Source organism: Triplophysa rosa, linkage group LG19 (assembly GCF_024868665.1).
Source record: "Triplophysa rosa linkage group LG19, Trosa_1v2, whole genome shotgun sequence".
Lineage (NCBI taxonomy): Eukaryota > Metazoa > Chordata > Actinopteri > Cypriniformes > Nemacheilidae > Triplophysa > Triplophysa rosa.
In genome coordinates, this window is record NC_079908.1 from 11,539,964 (window position 1) to 11,560,253 (window position 20,290).

Genomic DNA, 20,290 nt, shown 5'->3' on the forward strand with positions numbered 1-20,290 from the left:
TGCTCTGAAATTTCAGTGTTTCCCATGAAAGTAGCGGACGGGAAAAACGGTGTCAGATTCTGCAGGACTGGATTGAGCGGACGCATCGTTTTTCTCACATTTTGTTGTTCCAGACATTTCATGTACATGCTGACATAGTGACTGGTGTAATGTCATTTGTAAACATTGTAGGGTGACAGTGACATCACTGACAAACATTTTACGTTTGTAAGGTAAATGGCCTTTCGCTAAAGATGTTGACATGCAGACAAGCAAGTTTGTTTATTGGTGCTTTTGAAATATTATTTTCTCCTAAAGCAGTGTAATTTAACAAATACTGTCAATACAGTATCTGGTGTGTACTGTAATAAATGATAGTTCTAAACCACTCTGCTTTTTGAGATACAACTGTTTCGTGCACGCAACTGAATTGTGTCAATGTAAATATAACGATAAGTCAAGTTGCTGACTGCTGTTTAGGGATTAAGCTTGTACTTTTATATGCAAATAATAATTTGCCTACTTTGTGCAACTTTATTTACATGCTGTGGCCAGTTACATAAATGACAACTGACAAAACAGTCCCGAATATGCTTGGAGTGTCCTCGTTTCCTTTACACTATAAAAAGAGCACTCGTGCATATAATTCCATTATATTGATGAATCGGTAGGTATTTTCAAGGGAATATCATTCATACACATATTATTAGATATTCCAGAGGAATATTTTGTTCAGTTCTGCGATTCTTTTTACATGAACGGTTTTGGCAAATGGACCACCATCTATTTTAGTGGGAACGATGCCAGGTGTTCCTGACATCTGTGCTAACCACTTTATTTACAAAGTCTAATTGACGTAATATATTCGGCATGAACACAGGAAAGAAGTTTGATTTGGTTTTAAATCATTTGCGACGGTCATATTGGGTGACCAGCTTCAGAAAGACCAGCTTTTTTGCAGTGAATTCAATTCTTTAAATCGCCATTTCCCACAGTTCAAAGTCAATGAATCCACCTATTCTTCATCTGATTCTTGGAGCAAAGCTTTCTGGGTGCTAGAATTGGAGAAAGTTGATTTTCTGAGGCCCAACTCCATGTCGCCCATCTGCCTTCCTGCACACCAGTTTGAAAACCTGTAGGAAAATTAAAGACACAGCTGTCACTAAAAGGAAATCAGAAGTTAGCTCTGATTGATTCATATAAAAGGATCGTGTCCTCACCAAAAAACGACGCAGTAGAAGATTCCCACGATCAGCAGAGCCACAGCATAATGCCAACAGAAGCACATGGTGATAAACATGATGTTGCCATGTTCCTCCAGGTTCCATTGGGGTCCACTCAGAGGATACAGCACAAATCCAATCTGAGACACGACAAGAGCCACAGAATTCAGTTACATCTATCTCAGTGATGACAAAATATCACCAATGACAAGATTTTATCGGGTTACTTGACGTCGAGATGTTGTCTTTACCTGATAGAACCAGGTGCCTTGTAAGATGGCCAAACTGCATCTGAGAAGCTCCAACACTGGGTTATTTCTCTTGAACACCTCCAGCAGTGTGCTGGCTGATCCGCCAAACACAGCAACCAGAAGCAGAGAGTGGATGTGCTGGTCAAGAGGAGGACGATTGTGAACGTGAAAATAGAAAAGGAACCCTGCAACAAAAAAAAAAACGAGATTTTTTTGCTGAACTTGTTGGTGAACCCTAGCCACACCCTCACCAAACACACAAATTCTGCTTATCAGTGACACATATTTGAATATGTCTGTGAAACCATGGTTCCAGGTTTGTGCATTTAGCTTTTAGTTTGAATTATAGGTGCACTTCATACTCTTAGAATGTTATCTGTCTATTTCTTCTAAATGTTGTAAGTTGCATTGGGTCAACGTGTCTGTCAGATGCAAAAATATCAATGTACCTTCCACAAAGAGAGCCAATGATAGTGAGAGGCGGTCGAGACCAACTGGGACAGGTAGAGAGGAGACACTGAGAACATCTGCAATGCCGGAGATGCCGAAGAACAGGTACATAGTGCTGTGTTGCCAATTCATCAGCTTCACCCAGCCGTCTTTATACAGGTGAGCATGAGGACCGTCCGGCACAAACTGCTCTGCCATGATCCCTGCATAGACATTTCAGACTAAGACATTCAAATTTTGCATGAATAATATCTTTTGATTAAAAATATGTGTCCATATAGAAGAGACAGAATGTTAAGTAAGAGTTTGCAAAGAGGGTAGTTTGTAGTTAACTACATTACGTAACATGGACCTAACCAAAATCCTCATGTTTTGGATCATGTAAAAAGATAGTTTCACCCCAAAATGAAAATTCCGTAATCATTTACTCACCCTCTTGTCATTTCGAACCTGTATGACTTTCTTTTGAAGAACACAAAAGAAGATATTGTGAAGAATGTTGGTAACCAAACAACGGCCATTGACTTGCATTGGTTTTGTGTCGACACAATAGAAGTGAATGGGTACCGCTGTTGTTTGGTTACTAGTGTTCTTCAAAATATCTTCTTTTGTGTTCTGCCGAAGAAAGAAAGTCATAAAGGTTTAAAATGAGAAGAGGGTGAGTAAATGATTACGGAATTTTCATTTTTCTCAACTCCCTTAGTTTAACGACTTTTCACAAAATAAAAACATTTCAGTCGTGATCTCATGTAGCTTACCAACAAATGCGAAGAAAATCTTCAGAACCCCTTCGATTAGGTCTATTCGGTTAAAGAGCAGAGTCAGGGTTTGGTTGTCTCTGTCTCCAAGCCTCTCTTTTCTGCGCTTCTGTCGAAAACTGTACTTAATGGACCACCACAGGCCAAACAGCAGGAAGAATGTACCTGGTAATGCATGTCCTTTGAAGTTGGCCATTCTGCCCCTTGAAATGTGAAAAATAATGTCTATGACACCCATGGAATTATATAATTTTAAGAATAGATGCAGCAAAAGTCATGTTGTTTGATATAAATTGGTGGGGTACGCCACTTTAAGCTTGCCAAATGCATTAGCTGTGCAAAAAGACAACAACAGGTGGAACACCCTGGTGGACACATGTTCCAAAAAAACATAAAGAAATGTATAGTACGTCGCTTTAGACACAAATACTGTATGTAATGTAAAGTAAATGTCTTGTATGGTCTTGCATCAGGCACCAAAGTTCACTTTGATAAGCCAAGCCTTTATGATTTACAGGAATAACAAAGGCAGGTCGTTCTAAAACTTATCAACAAAATCAATCAAACGCACCACATGATTTATATAATATATGACATTTATTAGGTGACACGTGTATCAGGAGGAGGAACTAATGCGTTTAACATTTCTGCATGAATACACGCACGCATCACAGTTTTAATGACTTTTTTCGTTTCGGTTCTAATTACATTACACAAGAGATGGGTGGAAATCAAGTTTTTCTCGGTAGGTAAGAAGCGCTTTTATTTGCCCAGGCGCGCGCGCGTGTGGGGGCGAGTTTATTGTCCTTAGAGAATCAGGTGTTTGCTTTCTGCCTTACACATCATTTCAAGCATAGCCTATGTAGATTACGTATCGTTACACTGTAAAAAATGACACAGATATTTACTTAAAAAATTAAGGTAACAGTATTACACAAAATGTTTTTAAGCACTTTAAAGCATATTTTTAACACAATATTCCACGAATAAATCAAGTAAAATTACCTAAAATATTTAAGCACGTCACATGATAAACTTTAAAAAATCAAGGAGAAATACTAATTTGAGCATTGGAGATAACTTCTTGATCTTTTTTAACTTCAGTTTAACATTTATTGTTGTTTATAACATATATGATGTAAAAGTAAGCTGAGAGTTGACTCAGTACTGACATTAGCAGCATCACTGTTCACTGTGTGAAAAAACAAAAAGCTTGAGCTCTCCCACAACCTAAGCACAAGCACCACTCTTCTGAAAGATGGTAACCACGAAACTCAGAAATACAAACAGAATATCTTAAAGACAACTGAACAATAAACACTATCAAGTCTTTCATTTTATTCTAAAGCACATAAAATAGCACTTTTTCACAAAAATGACTCTCCTAATGCTGTCGCATGCTGGGAACTCTAAATTCACTGCTCAGTTAGGGAAATTAACCAATTTTTTATCCAATTTTAAGTGGGTTGAACATGATAAAATTAAGTTGAATTCACTCAATTATTTGTGCATTTAGAATTCCAAGATATTTCTATAATTTTAACTTAAATTTTGGTTAAAAAAACAAGAACACAATTGTATTAAGTCAAGTTTACTCAATTAATTTCATGAAATCTACTACTACACAGAATCATTTTTTACAGTGTATTGCAATAAAACTTTTGTAACTTGTTTAAGACATAAAGCAAAAATAAAAGGCAGATTCCTGTTTAAAGAGATCCTACATTAATCATAGCAGCAATATTTCTCATAACTGGCATTTTGTATGCCGCTGCATAGGTACAAACAAAATATGACACATCACTTTGATTTAATATAGACAAACAAATAAATGTTTTGCATCAAATGTATATAGCCTATTGCGCATGTGAATGAATGATTTCACATGTAGTTATTTTCAGTCACCTTTGGTAACGCATTCTGTTGTGTCAATGTACACTAAAAGATTTCCACAATAGTGTAGCATTAAAATGTTTCGAGTTGAAGCAGGCTATGTTGTTTGGGTACACTACCTGAACTCCGGGCTATGTTGTCACGGCAGGGCACCCAACGCTCCTGTGCTGATGGGAATATCCTAGTTACCTGTCTCCAAAGTGTGCACCTGCTCACCTGCCTAACCAGTGATAATCCCGCCCTCCTGCTCTTTAGTGACAGAAAAAGACGACCCGCCCTCCTCTATATCTTGAGTGTCAGATGATACAATATTTTCTATACTGAGGTGCTTTAAGACCAGTTACGCGTGTTTAAATTGAGTCTATATGCATTTAATGATTTGGTTTTAAATGTAAATTGAGTTTTACAGTTCCTCTTAATTTGGTTAAAGTGTTTTTAAAGAAGGAGGGTTTGGAATGAATGACTTTTTTCCGTTTATTTTCTGAAGCACATGAAAACTATTTTTATTGATGAACTTGTACAAGGAGGTTATTGGAAGTTAATGTATAATCCATTCACGGAAGCTGACCAGATCAGACAACAAACAAAACCCTAAGCAGAATGAACTTTGCTCTCTTTTACTGCTGTTATAAACTACAGTAAAACGCAACACCCAGAGCAGCTGTGGGGGGATTAGAGAACAGCGCCACCATGAGACAAAATCATATATTGACATTTGTACAACCATTTTTAGTTACATTTGCAGTCATTTTGGATAAAATTTTTGAAGTCCTAATTTTTAAAAGATGGTAACCATAGTATAGCCTACTGTAAAAAATATTTGGTGATCATGCTGCGCATTTACATTTACTCGCATGGAAGATGATTTTATGCAAAGTGATTTATAGTGCATTCGAGGTAGGCTTATATATTTTAATTTTAACTGTGTGTGTTTTTCCGTGGAAAAACATGCTTTAAAAAACTATATAGGAAATATTAGGAAATTATAAAGTTGTTTCTTCCTTCCATAACAAAATTTTCTCATACAAAACATGTTTTCTTTAGATTGTTTTTCAATGTAATTATTGTGTGGGTTTGTCTTCAATACTGCATTCTGTACCAACTTTTGAGGAGACATTCTGACATCATACATGATTTTCAGACATTCAACATGTCTGTTGGGAAAATAGCAACACAAACATCACTAAGAACAAATAAACAAATATTAAAAATATATAAAACTTAACAAACTCAAGTTATTGTAGTCCTCAGTCAAACAAGAGCAGAACAACAACTACACAGAACAATCAAAAACGAAGACTGACCACACACAGGAAGTAAAGAGAGAACTAGAGCAACGCACATGTAACTATGGAAAGCAATGATTACACAAAGGGTAACTAAGAAAACTGATGAGAAACAAATGAATGTAATAATTGTCTACATGAAATAAAACGCATGAGTGAACAGACAGGGCACTTAACTAAACTGTACTGTAATAAATAAATAAATAAATGAAACGTTTATTCTATATAATAAACAATAATTGTTAACAAAATGTTTGAGACTGAGTGCCTGAGATATATTTAAACCATTTCCATGTCGTTGCTTTTTACATAAAATATTACAAAAATCACACAAATATTAAATTATGTTTAAAAAGGTACTGCAAAAGGAATGACGCAGCTGCCTTGAGAGAATGTTTATTACACATTTTTTTACACGTGGATTTAAAAGAAAAAATTTAAAAGAAAATAACTCAGAAGTGCCAAGTTATGATTACAACAGTTACATGACAGAGATAAGGAGACATTTCACACATTTAAGAACATTGTGTTTAACGTTAAAGAAATAATTTGGCTTCAGGTGTTGAAATGATCCTACAAAATAATACAATAAACCCCTATAAATAACTACAAAATAGTACAGAAAATCTTTTTCTCTCTGAAAGGGTTTTCTGAGGATGGTGCAGGTGTCACCAGGGGGTCTTCTTTTGCATGGGTCTCACAGTAAGCCATCAGTTCGGCTGCTGCTTTAGATACCTGTGCATAGAAAAACATGCTGCCTACACTCCATACATCAACAAATAACAACTCATAAATTCATAACACTTTATAATAACTTTCTATTTGTTAACATAAGTCTTCAGCTTTTTCTAATGTAAGGTAATGATCATTTTTCACTTTTATCAGCGCATTTTTAAAATCAAAAGTTTTGTCTGGTAACATTTACTAAACTATTTAAGAGTCTTACCATCATTCTGTCTATATTAACCTCCAGCTTTAATTGTTCCACTGTCTTTCGCGCATCTGCAATCTTGGCCATGTTGTTAGACATTATTCTCTCTTACAGATACCAAATTAACCCTGCAGGAATACATCAAAACAAACCCCATGAGAGTCCAGCTAAATGCATCAGCTAGATAACATCTCAACACCAGTTGTACAGATGTCTGATGATTTAGTTCCCTAAGAAGACAATGCTATTGGCTGCTCTAGGCTATTAAAGATATCTCTGTTGCAGAGTCGCAGTAATTGTTTTGTTGGGTCTCAGCTGGTTGTGTTTTGGATGAGCCTCAGTGGGGAGGTGAAACGGTGCAGTGCAGAAATCCTCCAGAGAGAATATAATCTGTTCTCTTATTAATATAAAGTAATACTATAGGCTTGATGCTTTCACACACACCATATTCATATGTGATTTATCTTTCAAATGTGCAGTTTCACTTAAAATGCTGAATGGCAATGTTCTTTTGTTTAAGATGTTGTGCTGTGTTGATACTTCAAAATCTTTTATTTTGTACATTTTTAAAGGGATAGTTCACCCCAAAATGTTGTCATCTTTTACTCACCCTCTTGTCATTCCAAACATGTAGGACTTTCATTCTTCTGCAGAACACAACAGAAGATGTTTTGTAGAATGTTGGTAACCAAACAACGGTGGTACCTATTCAATTCTATTATATTGACACAAAAGCAATGAAAGTCAATGGGAACTGCTGTTGTTCGGTTACCGACATTTTTCAAAATATCTTATTTTGTGTTCTTCAGAAGAAATACATTTATACAGGTTTGGAATGACAAGAGGGTGGATAAATGATGACAGAATTTTTATTTTTGTGTAAACTATCCCTTGAAGGTTAGAAAGATTTTTTCCATTGTTATAATACAATGGAAATCTATGTTCTCATAGATTTTAATCTGGTAATCTAAGCACCACCCAATTTTTTTAAGTAGAAGTTATAAATAAAAACATAACAATGTATAACAATGATAAAAAACAATTGATCACTTGTGCATATTACTGTATATATTACTGTAACCAAAAACACATTCTGCTTTAAAAATGTACATAAGTTGTTAAATGGTTTTATCTTTAAATTTTAGATACATATTATTGTATATGAAATATATATTAATTGTCAATTTAATTTAGCATGCTTGTGTTAAATATTCTATTATGTTAATTATTCTATAATAAGTATAAGAATATAAGTTCTTACCTCGGTTAATGGAAATTTATCCAGAATGCAGAAAAACTGTCGTGTTATCGTTGATTGTTTGTTGAACACATCACAACCTGCAGGACTGAATGATGAGAAAGTTAAGAGTGAGGAGAGGAGAGATAGGAGAGGATGCTGCCTCGTCTCATAATTAGATTTCATTCCTGCCCCATGATGGGCTGAAGAGGCAAGTCACGGCATCATGGGGTGTGACCTTCTCCTCAATGTATCTCAGTCACGCGTAATAGCGTATGAGTGATACCTGCCATCACAATGTGCAGCATTGTGCCTTTATCTTCAATGAAAAAATGCAACTTCAATAACAGGATGAATCATAAAGAAATTACAGATCTTTGAAGAGTAACTAACTTAAAGTATCTATTTTAAAGAATCTGGGGTGTGTTTGAAATCACCAGAGACACTCAGTCAAGTTTTTTTGTGCCATCCTTCAGCAACAACAACAAAACAGTTACTACCAAACTGTGATGAATTTATTTGTTCCTGCATAGACATTTACATAGACATTTGTTGCATTTAAACAATTGTTTCTTTCCTTTTTTGTTAAAAATAAATATTTGGACACCAGATTCCGTCCTTATGTGAATCTGATTCAGAGGACTCTAGCACAACGAGAGAGGGGTTAAGTGTATAGCTTTTATCATTAACACCTGCGGAAAGACCAGTTGTTGAGCTCACTGCAGGTGGCTCTGAGCTCTTCTCCAGGGGTTTAATGTCAACCGGCTCATTAGTTGCTGTTTCAGACATGATTTATTGATCTACAGTTTAGTGCGGATTTGAGAAATGTATCTAAAATGCAGCCCTGAATTAGGTGCAAAAATAGACTAAAAAGCTGTGGGGTAGAGGTATTTAAACATTGGAGAGAGAGACATAACACAACAGACCAGAACAAAACACAGAGCACAACAAAACACAGAACACAACACACACAAACTGACACTATATGACAGGATCCTGTCACCCTCACTGAGAACTTTCATCAATACTTTGCTCTTTTTCTCTTTATATTGATATGTACTGTATATATAGATACTTATATACTTTAATTTTATTTTTATCTTAATCTGTATTTGTTCAGAATGTTTATATTTAATTTTCCTGTGCTTTGGCAATGTAAAATTTGCATTATCGTGCTAATAAAGCTTCTTTGAATCTTGAATCTTGAGAGACCTATTGGTATAAGGTCACACTGTCAGGGTAAAAGTTTAATACTTAGGAGATATAGCTATTTAACTGCCAGAATTTTAACTGCCATTGCATAACATGAAAGTAAAATTTGCCTATATTTTTTATGCTTTTGATTGTCAGGTTTTAAAACTTGAATGTGAGTTGCAAAAGACATCTGTATTTTTCATTGTCAATAATCTAATCAATGTTAATATACTCTACCATTCAAAAGTTTAGCGTCACTTCTCTAAAATGCTTTTTGTGATCTAAAATATCTTTTAAAACAATTGGATGTATTTTATTTCACTATAAATGAGGAAAAGGTAGCCATAAGCATCCTAGGGTAAGAAGCTGTTTGATAAAATGTCAAGAGAACATTTTTACAACATAATTCCCATATTTACATTTGTGTAATTAAATAGTTTTCATGAGTTTCTTTGATATGAGATACTATTATTCTAAAATGTGGAAAAAATCTTAAAGGTCCAGTGTATGATATGTACACAGCAAAATCGCCAGTGTAAAAAAGGTCAAATTAACACTCACAGTGTATATATAATCCACACTCTCATAGTGTGGATTATATATACACTGTGAGAGTTAATTTCACATTTTTTAACACTGGCGATTTTGCTGTGTAGCGCCATCTAGCTGTGAGGTTGCGAATTGCCGTGCATCAGCTCACTCCACCGCTTGCTCCTCCCCTTTGAAGCACTACCGTGGCAGACACAGAACTAAGATGTTGTCACGTTTTCGCTTCTTTGCTGAAGGAGATAATGTATTTACAAAACACCCTCTGTAGAGCAGTTTTCCATTTAGGGCTACTGTACACCGCCGTATATAGATAGAAAACGCACTGCCGTCCTGCAGTGCGTTTATCATTCTAAGGTAATAAAAACATGACGCCTAATTATGTAAGGTCTTTAATACACCTCACAAGACATAGTATACTATATGTGACCCTGGACAACAAAACCAGTCTTATGTGTCAATTTTTCGAAATTGAGATTTTTACATAATCTGAAAGCTGAATAAATAAGCTTTCTATAGATATATGAGTTGTTAGAATAGGACAATATCTGGGCGAGATACAACCATTTAAAAATCAGGAATCTGAGAGTGCAAAAAAAATCAAAATATTGAGAAAATTGCCTTTGAAGTTGTTAATCAGGGGCACTGTGGCAGGCCATCCACTCACAAAAATAAAGTTTTTATATATTTAATTTAAGAAATTTACAAAATATCTTCATGGAACATGATCTTTACTTAATATCCTAATGATTTTTGGCATAAAAGAAAAATCGATCATTTTGTCCCATACAATGTATTTTTGGCTTTTACTAAAAACGTTCCCGTGCTACTTAAGACTGGTTTTGTGATCCAGGGTCACATATTTCATTTCTGTCGATAGATCCTCCAAAAAATGACACACTGGATGAGCCTAAACTTTTGAATGGTTGAGTAATAAACTAAAAAACAAGGGAAAATTTCTGCATCACTTTCTTGCAACAACATTTGATTTAATTCAATTTCAGATATTGAGCAGAATTATAGAACTTGTAATCGAACATCCGAAAACATGCATGTACCAGGGTTTACAGCTCTTTTCTTGTTCTATTAACATTAAATGTTAAAGTTCAATGAGCTTCTGTCTATAGCCTTGTTTCACATCTAGCATGTGCAGTAGTATCCTGAGATGGAATCGTTCCAGTTGCCAAACAGGCCTTGTTTCACTTCCTTGAGGTGGTACACGATGCCAGCAGAAAACTTCTTCTTGGAACCCTGCTTCTTGCTTCGAGACCACACTGTCAGGCTGCAGGACCTGGCCACCACGAGAGAAGAGACACGGTTGTCCCAAGCCCTGGGGATGATGGGAACGTCTTCATCAGGATAAACATCCAAAAAGTTGCCGTAGCAGCTCATGTCATAGTAATAGCTGCTGTGTTCAAACATGCGTGCGCAGAGTTTGTTTCCTTCGCCGTCCTGCAGTGCGCTTGGTTCAGGACACTGTGCATTCAGCCCTTCAAAGCACAGAGCAGCAATGAGAACAGCAATGAACGCCTTCATGTTTTCAGTATGTTGAGTGAAATGAGGTCATTTGACCTGACTTATAGCTGCTCCTCATGTGACTTGTGTGAGAAACCTCAGGTTTGCCAACAGGTGCTCTGAAGGCCCTTGTGATAAGAACAAAAAAAATCCTAACCTGGTTTATTGGTCTTCGATCAGACTAGACCTGGTTCTTTATCCCATACCTAATAATATTGATAACATAAGTAAATAAAGCATATTATACTTTTTAGATTTAACTGGAGCCACTGTAAGGTTCGGATTGGTTCTGTTTGATGTGGGGGCAGCGGTCATGGCGTGGCACCAGAAATGCTAAAAAACAAATTTACTTTTAACTTAATAAAAATACTTATTGAAAGAAAAACGTATTGACCGTTTTTTATTAACTTTATACCCTTTATACACATCTCCCTTTGGAAGATAGTAACTTTAGTGTATAATATTTTGGAAAAAATACAGCTCTTATTAGTTTCAAAGTGACCAAAGTACTATTTAATCCAATGTCAAGAAATAAAAAAATGTTTTGTGACATAAGGTAAAAAGGCCAGTCTCAACAATGGGACTGGCTGGGAGGGACAGTCACAGCAGGGACCAGGGGGCGTTCGGTATACCATGCATGAGAGTATTGCGGTATGTACCATGGATGGTGTATTGCGCCCCAATCTAGCACAGACATCTGGGTTATACTTTGTGAAAAGGCATTTAAACACATTTTTACATCAAAAATTAAAAAAGGTAGATTGCTGGCTATTGGCGCATGTCTGGGATACATTAATAAGTAAAAATGTCACTCTTTTATTCTTTGAAAGTGTAAGCAGATACACTGTAGCATATGCAGTAAGCGGTGAAACTCTGTCAATAACTAAACCAAAAATTAGAAAAGTGGTTACATTTAAATCTGACACGTTTAGTGGGTGATTAATTCATAGATTCAGCATATCTGCCCACAATAAAGAACAATTTATAGTATTCACAGCAGACTGCATTAGGATACATGATGTTACCTAACTTTGCACAAGTTTATATTTGAGACTAAAATAGTTTTGTCTGTTTAAGAATAGGCCTATGAAATGTAATCTGAATATCGTAGAACTCTATTTTTTTTAAAACATATAGTCTAAATCTGTTTCTGTAGCTGTGCCCACATTAAAATGATCTTGTAAAATACGTCACAATTGTGTTCTCTTCTTTCATGTTTAGGTATAGTATATTTTATATTATCAAAAATGATATTTCTCTTGCAAACCATGTTATGCATGTGTCGTGCAGAAACTGTATGTTTGTGAAAAATGTTTCTGTCTTTTCATTGTTGTTTTTATGACAAGGCTTAAATATGTCTCTGACATGCAAACCATAACAAACATTTGTATTCTTTCCTATTGACTTGCAATACCTTGGATTGGACTGTTGTTGCCATTTCACAGTTGATAGAATTTAAGACACAGAAAGTGAATTAAAGACGTGCCAAACCCTGATTAAGGCTTTCTTAGCCACATTGTGCACAAAAATTACCAGTAAATATTACACTATGCAAGCAGCACTCTTTGAATTCCTTTTTTTGCATTTTTTCCTGAACATTCATGAATGTGATCGCCTGCAGAGATACTTGCTGTTTAATTCACTTGCAGATGATCCTAAAATATCACAGACAGATGCCACCATAAAATAATGCTCTAAATAGTGTACTAAATAAAGGTCCATTGAGAGATGTTTTAATTGAACATTTGAAAACAAGTTTACCAGGGTTAACAGCTGTTCTTATTTCATTAACATCATTTCATATGTTAATAATGTATTTGGCGTATTTGTCTTCGGCCTTGTTTCACATCTAGCATGTGCAGTAGTATCCTGAGATGGAATCGTTCCAGTTGCCAAACAGGCCTTCCTTCACGTCCTTGAGGTGGTACACGATGCCAGCAGAAAACTTCTTCTTGGAACCCTGCTTCTTGCTTCGAGACCACACTGTCAGGCTGCAGGACCTGGCCACCACGAGAGAAGAGACACGGTTGTTCCAAACCCACGTCATGATGGGATAGTCTTCACCAGGATAAACATCTAGGTATTTGCCTTGACAGCTCTGGTCGTAGTAATAGCTGCTGTGTTCAAACATGCGTGCGCAGAGTTTGTTCCCTTCAGCATCCTGCAGTGCGCTTGGTTCAGGACACTGTGCATTCAGCCCTTCAAAGCACAGAGCAGCTAGAAGAACAGCAATGAACGCCTTCATGTTTTCAGTATGTTGAGTGAATTTGGGTCACTTGACCTGACTTATATACCGAGAGCTGCTTCTCCCACGTGTGAGAAACGTTGGGTTTGCCAACAGATGTTCTGAAGGTTGAAAAGTTTAAACAATGTAACACCTCAGATGGTTAAGTTAGACAGACTTGTTTTTGTCCATCGTGCACAACTCGATCTATCATGCACAAAATGATCAAATATTTGTAAATAATCTTCTATTCATATTTTTATGTTTGTATAGTCTGCTACCTTTACACGGTTACAGTAGCCTTTATTTATATTGAAAAAAATATACACAGCAAAATTAAGCTGTCCAAACCCATGCCTTCTCTTTAAAAGAGAGCGGGATATGTGAAGACCACCTTTCTGTTTAAGATGAGAACTGGGTCGCTTTGGCACATCTTGTTAAATGGGAAACCTCCGGTTTGCAAGCAGATGCTCTGAAGGTTGGAAATTAAACATATTTGCCCCTTACGTTGAAATTAGGCTAAAATTGTATTCTTTTCTTTTTATGTAATTTCATAAAACGAACAGTAAACAGGTTTATACAGGGACCTCTTGTGGATAGATGAGAGATGATGGGAAGGATCAACCTTTCCTTTTTAATTTCTTTTATTCGTTTTATATCGAAAACAATGTTGTGACAACAGCCATATATTGTAAAACAAAGAGATTATTTATATGCATTTTTGTTTAGAAAATGTACGCTTACAAACAGATGCTCTGAAGAACGTCAGAACAGAAGTGACAACAACTGAAGCTGTTTGGGTTGAAAATATAACAATGTAACCTAACCACAAAAAAATATTTCGTCAAGACATACATCCCCCTTACAACAATTAATTATGGTTTTATTAGTAAAAGTTTAATAATTTGTTTATTTATGTATTTCAATAACTCACTCCAGCGAGGGAACGAACCACCAAAGGCACTACGCGCTCCAGTTGACGGACGTTACGTCATTTCCGCTTGTGTTTTGTTCCTGTAGTGGCGGGAATACGCGCTACAGACGGACGACATGGATGTTGAGATGAAAGAGACAGACAGTGAGCAATGTCAAGTCGACGCGCCGTCTAAAAAAGACGATAATGCACCTAAATCATCGACGACTGCTTATGAACTACCATGGTACTGTTTGTGGCTATTTTAGTAGCATTGTCTTAGAATATAACGTTAACGTGAATTTAATGGCGATAAACTTCGTGCGCCATAGACTCTGTTTGAAATACTAGTAACCACCAAACTGTACAGCATTTTCTGAAGTACACACGCGTTTATACGGCGGATGAGATGTATAAAAATCCCCCTAGCAACTTAATCATTCTTGAGCCGCAAACATAGCTGCAGGATCTGCTGTATTAACCATACTGGGACAAAAAACAATGTAATCTATTACAATAGGTTACGTTATAGTGGAATACGTATTGACTTTAATACAAGCTATTAATGGAAATAATGTATAGTTTAGGTACAGGCAACACGCACGTACAAAAACTATATTCTACATGTTCATTAGTTTTTTATTAGATTATACTATTTTCAGTTGATCAACATTATTGTTTCAAATGTGTTTTTATTAGGGTTGAAAAATACAGACCTCTAAAGTTGAATGAAATTGTCGGGAACGAGGAAACGGTCAGCAGACTGGAGGTCAGTATAGCACAAGTAGAACAACCTGCTTCTCATATTTGTCTGTACAGACTTCTGGAAATACTGACGCATTTCCTGTTGTGCCCCATTACCGTTGCAGGTGTTCGCAAGAGAAGGAAATGTGCCCAACATCATCATTGCTGTAAGATCAAAACACTATTTCATCACGAGGTGCCATCTGATTGCCAAGCTAATATGTCATTGTGCATTAAAACAATGATGACGTTTTGTTTTAGGGTCCGCCTGGTACTGGAAAAACGACCAGCATTTTGTGTTTGGCTAGAGCTCTTCTTGGTCCAGCCATGAAAGATGCTGTGCTTGAGCTGAATGCCTCCAATGACCGGTTAGAGCTTTTGTTTTATGACACTCTCTCATCTAAAGCTTATTGCCCGGTTTCACAGACGAGGCTTAAAGGGATAGTTCACCCAAAAATCTACTTTGTGTGATTTGATGTTTTACTCACCCACATGACGTTAAACAAGTTTAGAGAACTTCCGGCGTCTTCGGAGCACAAATAAAAATATTTAGGTGACATCCGAGGCCTCCTCATTGAAACCATGGTGTCAGTTTTTGCCAAGGTCCAGAAAAGTACTAAAGACATCGTTAAATTGGTCCATCCGCGCATAGTGGCTGAGTAGAATTTTTTTGAAGCGACGACAATGCTTGATATATTCTCCTCTGTCTTGTCAGTGTATGGCGCGCGTTCACGAGAGCACTTCTTCTTCGTCTTCTTCTTGGACTGGAGCATTTTGACGCATAGGTTTGTTCGCTAAATCGTCTTAACGTTCCTAAATCGTCTGGTGAAAAATGTTCACTACACAACCTCATTTGTTTTATGTATTGAATCGGTAAATCCACGTCCCGCCGTATAACCAGCAGCCATAGTTTCAGCCGCTCAGGATCATGTAACGGGAACATGTCAAAAGTAAGCCTTTCATGTTTCGACAAAGGTAATTCACTTTTACGTTTTTTTTCGCACGCCGGAAGTTCTCTAAACATGTTTAACCTCATGTGGGTGAGTAAAAAATCACACAAAGTTGATTTTTGGGTGAACTATCCCTTTAAGGCTAGTCCCAGACCAAAATGAATGTTTGAGCAGTCTTAACTGAAAATAACTTGCCTTAAAACATCTTAAAGTATTTCAGCACCATTGCTTTGTCTCAAGAGTCACACCATTAATGATTTTTACTAGGGCATTTTTATAAAAGTAACTTAAATATCGTAATTTAACTAAGGGTTTGTCCGGGCTTAAGCTAAGCTCTAAAACCGGGCCTAAGTGTATGATTTCTGTGCTGCTGTCATCAAGATGAATGCAAAAATAATGACTTTTGACTGATATTGGTGATTATACAAACAGAGGGTTTGGCACAAAACTCACAGTTACCTCTGCATGTTAGATGGCCATAAATTCAAAACAGAAATACAGCATATGAAAAAAAGCACAATTTTATAATAAATAGGTTGAATTTAACGCCTCCGAGTCTGATCTTATTTTTTTGGTCATAATTTCAGAGGAATAGATGTCGTGAGAAACAAGATCAAAATGTTCGCCCAACAAAAGGTCACGTTACCAAAAGGTCGCCACAAGATTATCATTTTGGATGAAGCTGACAGGTAAAGAGTAGTTCAAATAGTAATGAAATTATTTCTATAAAAAATACTTATATGCATGCCATTTTATTTTTAAATCAGTATGACAGATGGGGCTCAGCAGGCTCTGAGAAGAACCATGGAGATATATTCTAAAACGACACGCTTTGCCCTGGCCTGCAATGCATCAGATAAGATCATCGGTTCGTTGGTTATCATTTTCATCTGGTTATTTTGCACCAAATGAGCTGTTAAAGCATTGGGCTAAACTAGATCCCAGCACAGCTGTTATGTAAGGGTTACACTTATTCTCGATTTATTTTGGTTTGCAGAGCCCATTCAGTCCCGCTGTGCAGTGCTGCGTTACAGCAAACTGAGAGACGAGCAGATCATGATGCGTCTGATGGAGGTGGTAGAAAAGGAGAACTTGCACGTCACCAATGATGGCCTGGAAGCTATCATCTTCACTGCTCAGGGGGACATGAGACAGGTCAGTCTGATCATTGTTATCTTCTGTGTAATGGATGATTATACTCAACTATCTTTTCTTCTGGTCTTTAGGCTCTGAATAACTTGCAGTCAACAAATTCTGGATTTGGCTACATCAACAGTGAAAATGTTTTCAAGGTAACTGTGGATATTTCTTAAACTCATAATTTACATTGATATATAAAAATGCACCTTGTGGTTTACAAAGAGCATTGCTTGTGTAGGTGTGTGATGAGCCTCATCCTCTGCTGGTTAAGAGTATGCTGGAACACTGTGTCAATGCTAACATTGATGAAGCCTATAAGGTACCATAAAACACCTCCCGTATGCAGCATGAGTGTAATTATCAATCAAACTGGGTAAAGATGATGCTGCATCTTTCTACAGGTAATTGAACAGCTTTGGTTGCTAGGATACTCACCAGAGGACATAATCGGAAACATCTTTAGAGTTTGTAAGACCTTACAGATGCCCGAATATTTAAAGCTGGAATATATAAAGGTATGTATGTTTAGAGCTTGTAGTGTGTCTTTACATATACTACCAGTGAAAGGTTTTCACATCTACCGACTGTTTTCTGTTCTAATATATGAACAATAGTCATGAAAACTAATAAATAACAAATGAAAGTATCATAATTATACTGTTACCAAAAATGGTTAACAAATCAAAATTTCTACCATTAGTTTGTTGAGTTTGATAATTGTAGCTTTACAAACAACCATACTCTACACCACAATGTCCTTCGATACTATTTGAAAAGCATCTGTTTGGTCCAACTGCTCCAACATTTATAGATAGGCTCAATTTGCATTTTGGTATTTTTAAACTCTAAAGCAACATTGAGTCAAGCGTGTACAAACTTGGGTAATACAATAAGGTTATATTTGTTAACAATTAGTTTACAAATTAGCTAACATGAACTAACAATGAGCAATACTTCTATGCCATTTATAAAGATAAATCTAAGTGCATGTATAAAATCAGAAGTCATATCAGTTAATGTTAGTTACTGCACAATGAACTAACGTGAATAATTGTATTCACATTACCTAACGTTTTATACATGTTGAAAAGTGTTACTAAACCTTTGATTGATAGCGTACAGTTTAGTTTGTCTATCAAAAATACAAAATGAAGAGTATATAGCCATGTTTCCATCCAAAGATGCGAATTAAATTTATGCGCAAAACTGGAATATCGCATTAAACATTTGCGAATAAAGCACCATTTCCATCCAACGAGTCAAAGAGAACAAAACCGTCACTTCCTGATAAACTAGCACCACATATCGAAAAGAAAAATGGATGTTGCTGCATTAGTAGAAGCCATTGTTTGCCTTTTGTCATATATGATAAATTACTTGCGTCTCAGAGCACGTAGACGAAACGCAAGGAGCGCATTCATGTCATCTTACTTTCGGATGTTTCCATCAAGAATGGTCGTTACTTTGTCATATATGACATTCGGACCTCCTCGTCCACCCAAACACACCTGTCACTTTCCGCCGTTTTTGTTATCACGTGATCTGTTACGTGCATTTTTTTGAAGCGCATGCTGGAATTTTTTCTGTAAATGCGTTTCCATTGTTGTTTATGCACATTTTTTCTTATCGGATAAACAGTTTTATCCTACTCAGTTGTGCGCATCATTTTTTTAATGCGCATTTTCAAAATGTATGCTCATCTTGCCGTTTGCATCCAGGGTTTTGTATGCGATGGTCCAAAATGCGCATAAAAATAGGTCCATCCGTTGCATATGCGGTGCGTCAGTGCAGCCTATTTTTGCCGTACAGCATGGACTGATTTAAAGTGATAGCACACAAATTGACACAAAAATGCAGTAATTCCACCGTAAATGCATATAAATGAAGTTTACTACCATTTTTAAATTTGTTATTTGTTTAAGTAAGCAATAAAAGCCGATTAAAATGTTGTGTAGTACAAATATTCTACAGTGTTTATATTGCGTGAGGAAGGTTCTTCTATGCAGACAAGCAGGTGGTCCAGAAAGTAGAAGACGGCCGCACGATGGCTGACACTCAGCTAATTATTGAGGTAGAGAATACAAAGTGATTTATGACCCCCAAGACAGTTTTTATAAAGACCTGAATGCTAAAGAAAAGGCATGGGAAGCAGTTTCATCGGCCACTGGAAGGGATGGTTAGTTATTTTGAAACTCTTTTAATAGGCTAGGCTAATATAACTTCACGTAAGCATCAAGTGTTTTGAAGTACCATCCTAACATCAAAACTACAGATAAAATATCATTTAAATAGTATGTTCTTTTCAGGTATTATGTTTAGTCCTGTAAAGGTTTATAATTTTATTTCTGTGTTGTCCTACACTTACTTCAAAGTCATGTTTTTAATCTGGATACACCATGGAAGTTTACGGTGGATGCTGTTATATATATCTATCAACCACTCGCACTAAACATAAAACTAAAAAATCACAATGATGAAAATAGCGTTTCATAAATCTTTTTAAAAACGTACGTTTCGATTAATCATCCTAATATTGGGAAATACCCATTGTTGACTGAATCACACAGAAGACGCGGACCGCTAGCGCACTACAAACGTAGTATGTGGGAAAGCACAATGGCGCATGACGGATCCGTACTGCATACGTGTTGATCTACGCACCGCATACGCACTGCACACGGAGTATGTGTGAATCGGGCGTAAGTTTATTTTAATCGCACTACAAATATGTACTCATTTATGATTGTCCAGGAGATCGGGTATACTCATATGAAGGTGGCAGAAGGGGTGAACTCTTTATTACAGATGGCTGGACTGTTGGGTCGACTGTGCAGCAAGACTGCGACACCAGATGCAAGCTAAAGCCAAGGTGACCGACCAAACAATAACTAGTCCTCATTGTTCTTAATGTACTTTTATATAAAATAAAAAATATATTATTGTAAAAAAGTTACAATCTGCGATAAAAATGAATAAAAAATAGTTCTGATGTTTGGGAAGGATTTATTTTCTTTTATGTCCACATTCACTTGCAGCATATAATATATAACCCAATT

General features: G+C 36.4%; 4 protein-coding genes across 5 annotated transcripts; 1 reads left to right on the forward strand and 3 right to left on the reverse strand.

Moving 5' to 3' along the window:
- Window positions 1-990: 990 nt before the first annotated feature.
- Window positions 991-4,780, reverse strand: tmem45b (transmembrane protein 45B). The gene is made up of 6 exons (XM_057359728.1): window positions 4,674-4,780; window positions 2,662-2,864; window positions 1,903-2,106; window positions 1,454-1,638; window positions 1,200-1,342; window positions 991-1,112 (listed from the first exon to the last, which is right to left on the reverse strand). Exons 2-6 carry the CDS (start codon window positions 2,855-2,857, stop codon window positions 995-997), a joined length of 846 nt encoding a protein of 281 aa, XP_057215711.1. The 5' UTR covers window positions 2,858-2,864; window positions 4,674-4,780; the 3' UTR covers window positions 991-994.
- Window positions 4,781-6,226: 1,446 nt separating this feature from the next.
- On the reverse strand, window positions 6,227-15,204 carry LOC130570559 (guanine nucleotide-binding protein G(I)/G(S)/G(O) subunit gamma-8). Of its 2 annotated transcripts, XM_057360916.1 has the most exons (4): window positions 15,117-15,204; window positions 8,033-8,117; window positions 6,787-6,899; window positions 6,227-6,575 (listed from the first exon to the last, which is right to left on the reverse strand). In XM_057360916.1, the coding sequence occupies exons 3-4, from the start codon at window positions 6,868-6,870 to the stop codon at window positions 6,447-6,449; spliced, it is 213 nt and encodes a 70-aa protein (XP_057216899.1). In that variant the 5' UTR covers window positions 6,871-6,899; window positions 8,033-8,117; window positions 15,117-15,204; the 3' UTR covers window positions 6,227-6,446. The 2 variants fall into 2 exon arrangements, with proteins under 2 accessions (XP_057216899.1, XP_057216898.1); XM_057360915.1 differs by lacking the exons at window positions 6,227-6,575; window positions 6,787-6,899; window positions 8,033-8,117 and adding an exon at window positions 12,984-13,609 and having other exon boundaries at window positions 15,117-15,157.
- On the reverse strand, window positions 10,796-11,343 carry LOC130570560 (syncollin-like). The gene has a single exon (XM_057360917.1). It carries the CDS (start codon window positions 11,282-11,284, stop codon window positions 10,889-10,891), a length of 396 nt encoding a protein of 131 aa, XP_057216900.1. The 5' UTR covers window positions 11,285-11,343; the 3' UTR covers window positions 10,796-10,888.
- On the forward strand, window positions 13,734-20,223 carry rfc2 (replication factor C (activator 1) 2). Its single transcript, XM_057360910.1, has 11 exons — window positions 13,734-14,647; window positions 15,100-15,169; window positions 15,270-15,311; window positions 15,406-15,512; window positions 16,682-16,783; window positions 16,862-16,962; window positions 17,092-17,249; window positions 17,321-17,386; window positions 17,473-17,553; window positions 17,636-17,749; window positions 19,986-20,223. Exons 1-11 carry the CDS (start codon window positions 14,538-14,540, stop codon window positions 20,094-20,096), a joined length of 1,062 nt encoding a protein of 353 aa, XP_057216893.1. The 5' UTR covers window positions 13,734-14,537; the 3' UTR covers window positions 20,097-20,223.
- The last annotated feature ends 67 nt before the right edge of the window (window positions 20,224-20,290 follow it).

What these genes read in the sequence shown, in the direction of transcription:
- tmem45b (XM_057359728.1), bottom strand. Translation starts at nt 2,857, where the DNA reads ATGGCCAACTTCAAAGGACATGCATTACCAGGTACATTCTTCCTGCTG. An exon ending in GATTTTCTTCGCATTTGTTG is followed by an intron (nt 2,107 to 2,661) that starts GTAAGCTACATG and finishes ATGTCTATGCAG; the next exon opens with GGATCATGGCAGAGCAGTTT. An exon ending in AAGGCACCTGGTTCTATCAG is followed by an intron (nt 1,343 to 1,453) that starts GTAAAGACAACA and finishes GTCGTGTCTCAG; the next exon opens with ATTGGATTTGTGCTGTATCC.
- LOC130570560 (XM_057360917.1), bottom strand. Translation starts at nt 11,284, where the DNA reads ATGAAGGCGTTCATTGCTGTTCTCATTGCTGCTCTGTGCTTTGAAGGG.
- LOC130570559 (XM_057360915.1), bottom strand. Translation starts at nt 13,508, where the DNA reads ATGAAGGCGTTCATTGCTGTTCTTCTAGCTGCTCTGTGCTTTGAAGGG.
- rfc2 (XM_057360910.1), top strand. Translation starts at nt 14,538, where the DNA reads ATGGATGTTGAGATGAAAGAGACAGACAGTGAGCAATGTCAAGTCGAC. An exon ending in ATTTTGGATGAAGCTGACAG is followed by an intron (nt 16,784 to 16,861) that starts GTAAAGAGTAGT and finishes TTTTTAAATCAG; the next exon opens with TATGACAGATGGGGCTCAGC. An exon ending in TAAAGCTGGAATATATAAAG is followed by an intron (nt 17,750 to 19,985) that starts GTATGTATGTTT and finishes ATGATTGTCCAG; the next exon opens with GAGATCGGGTATACTCATAT.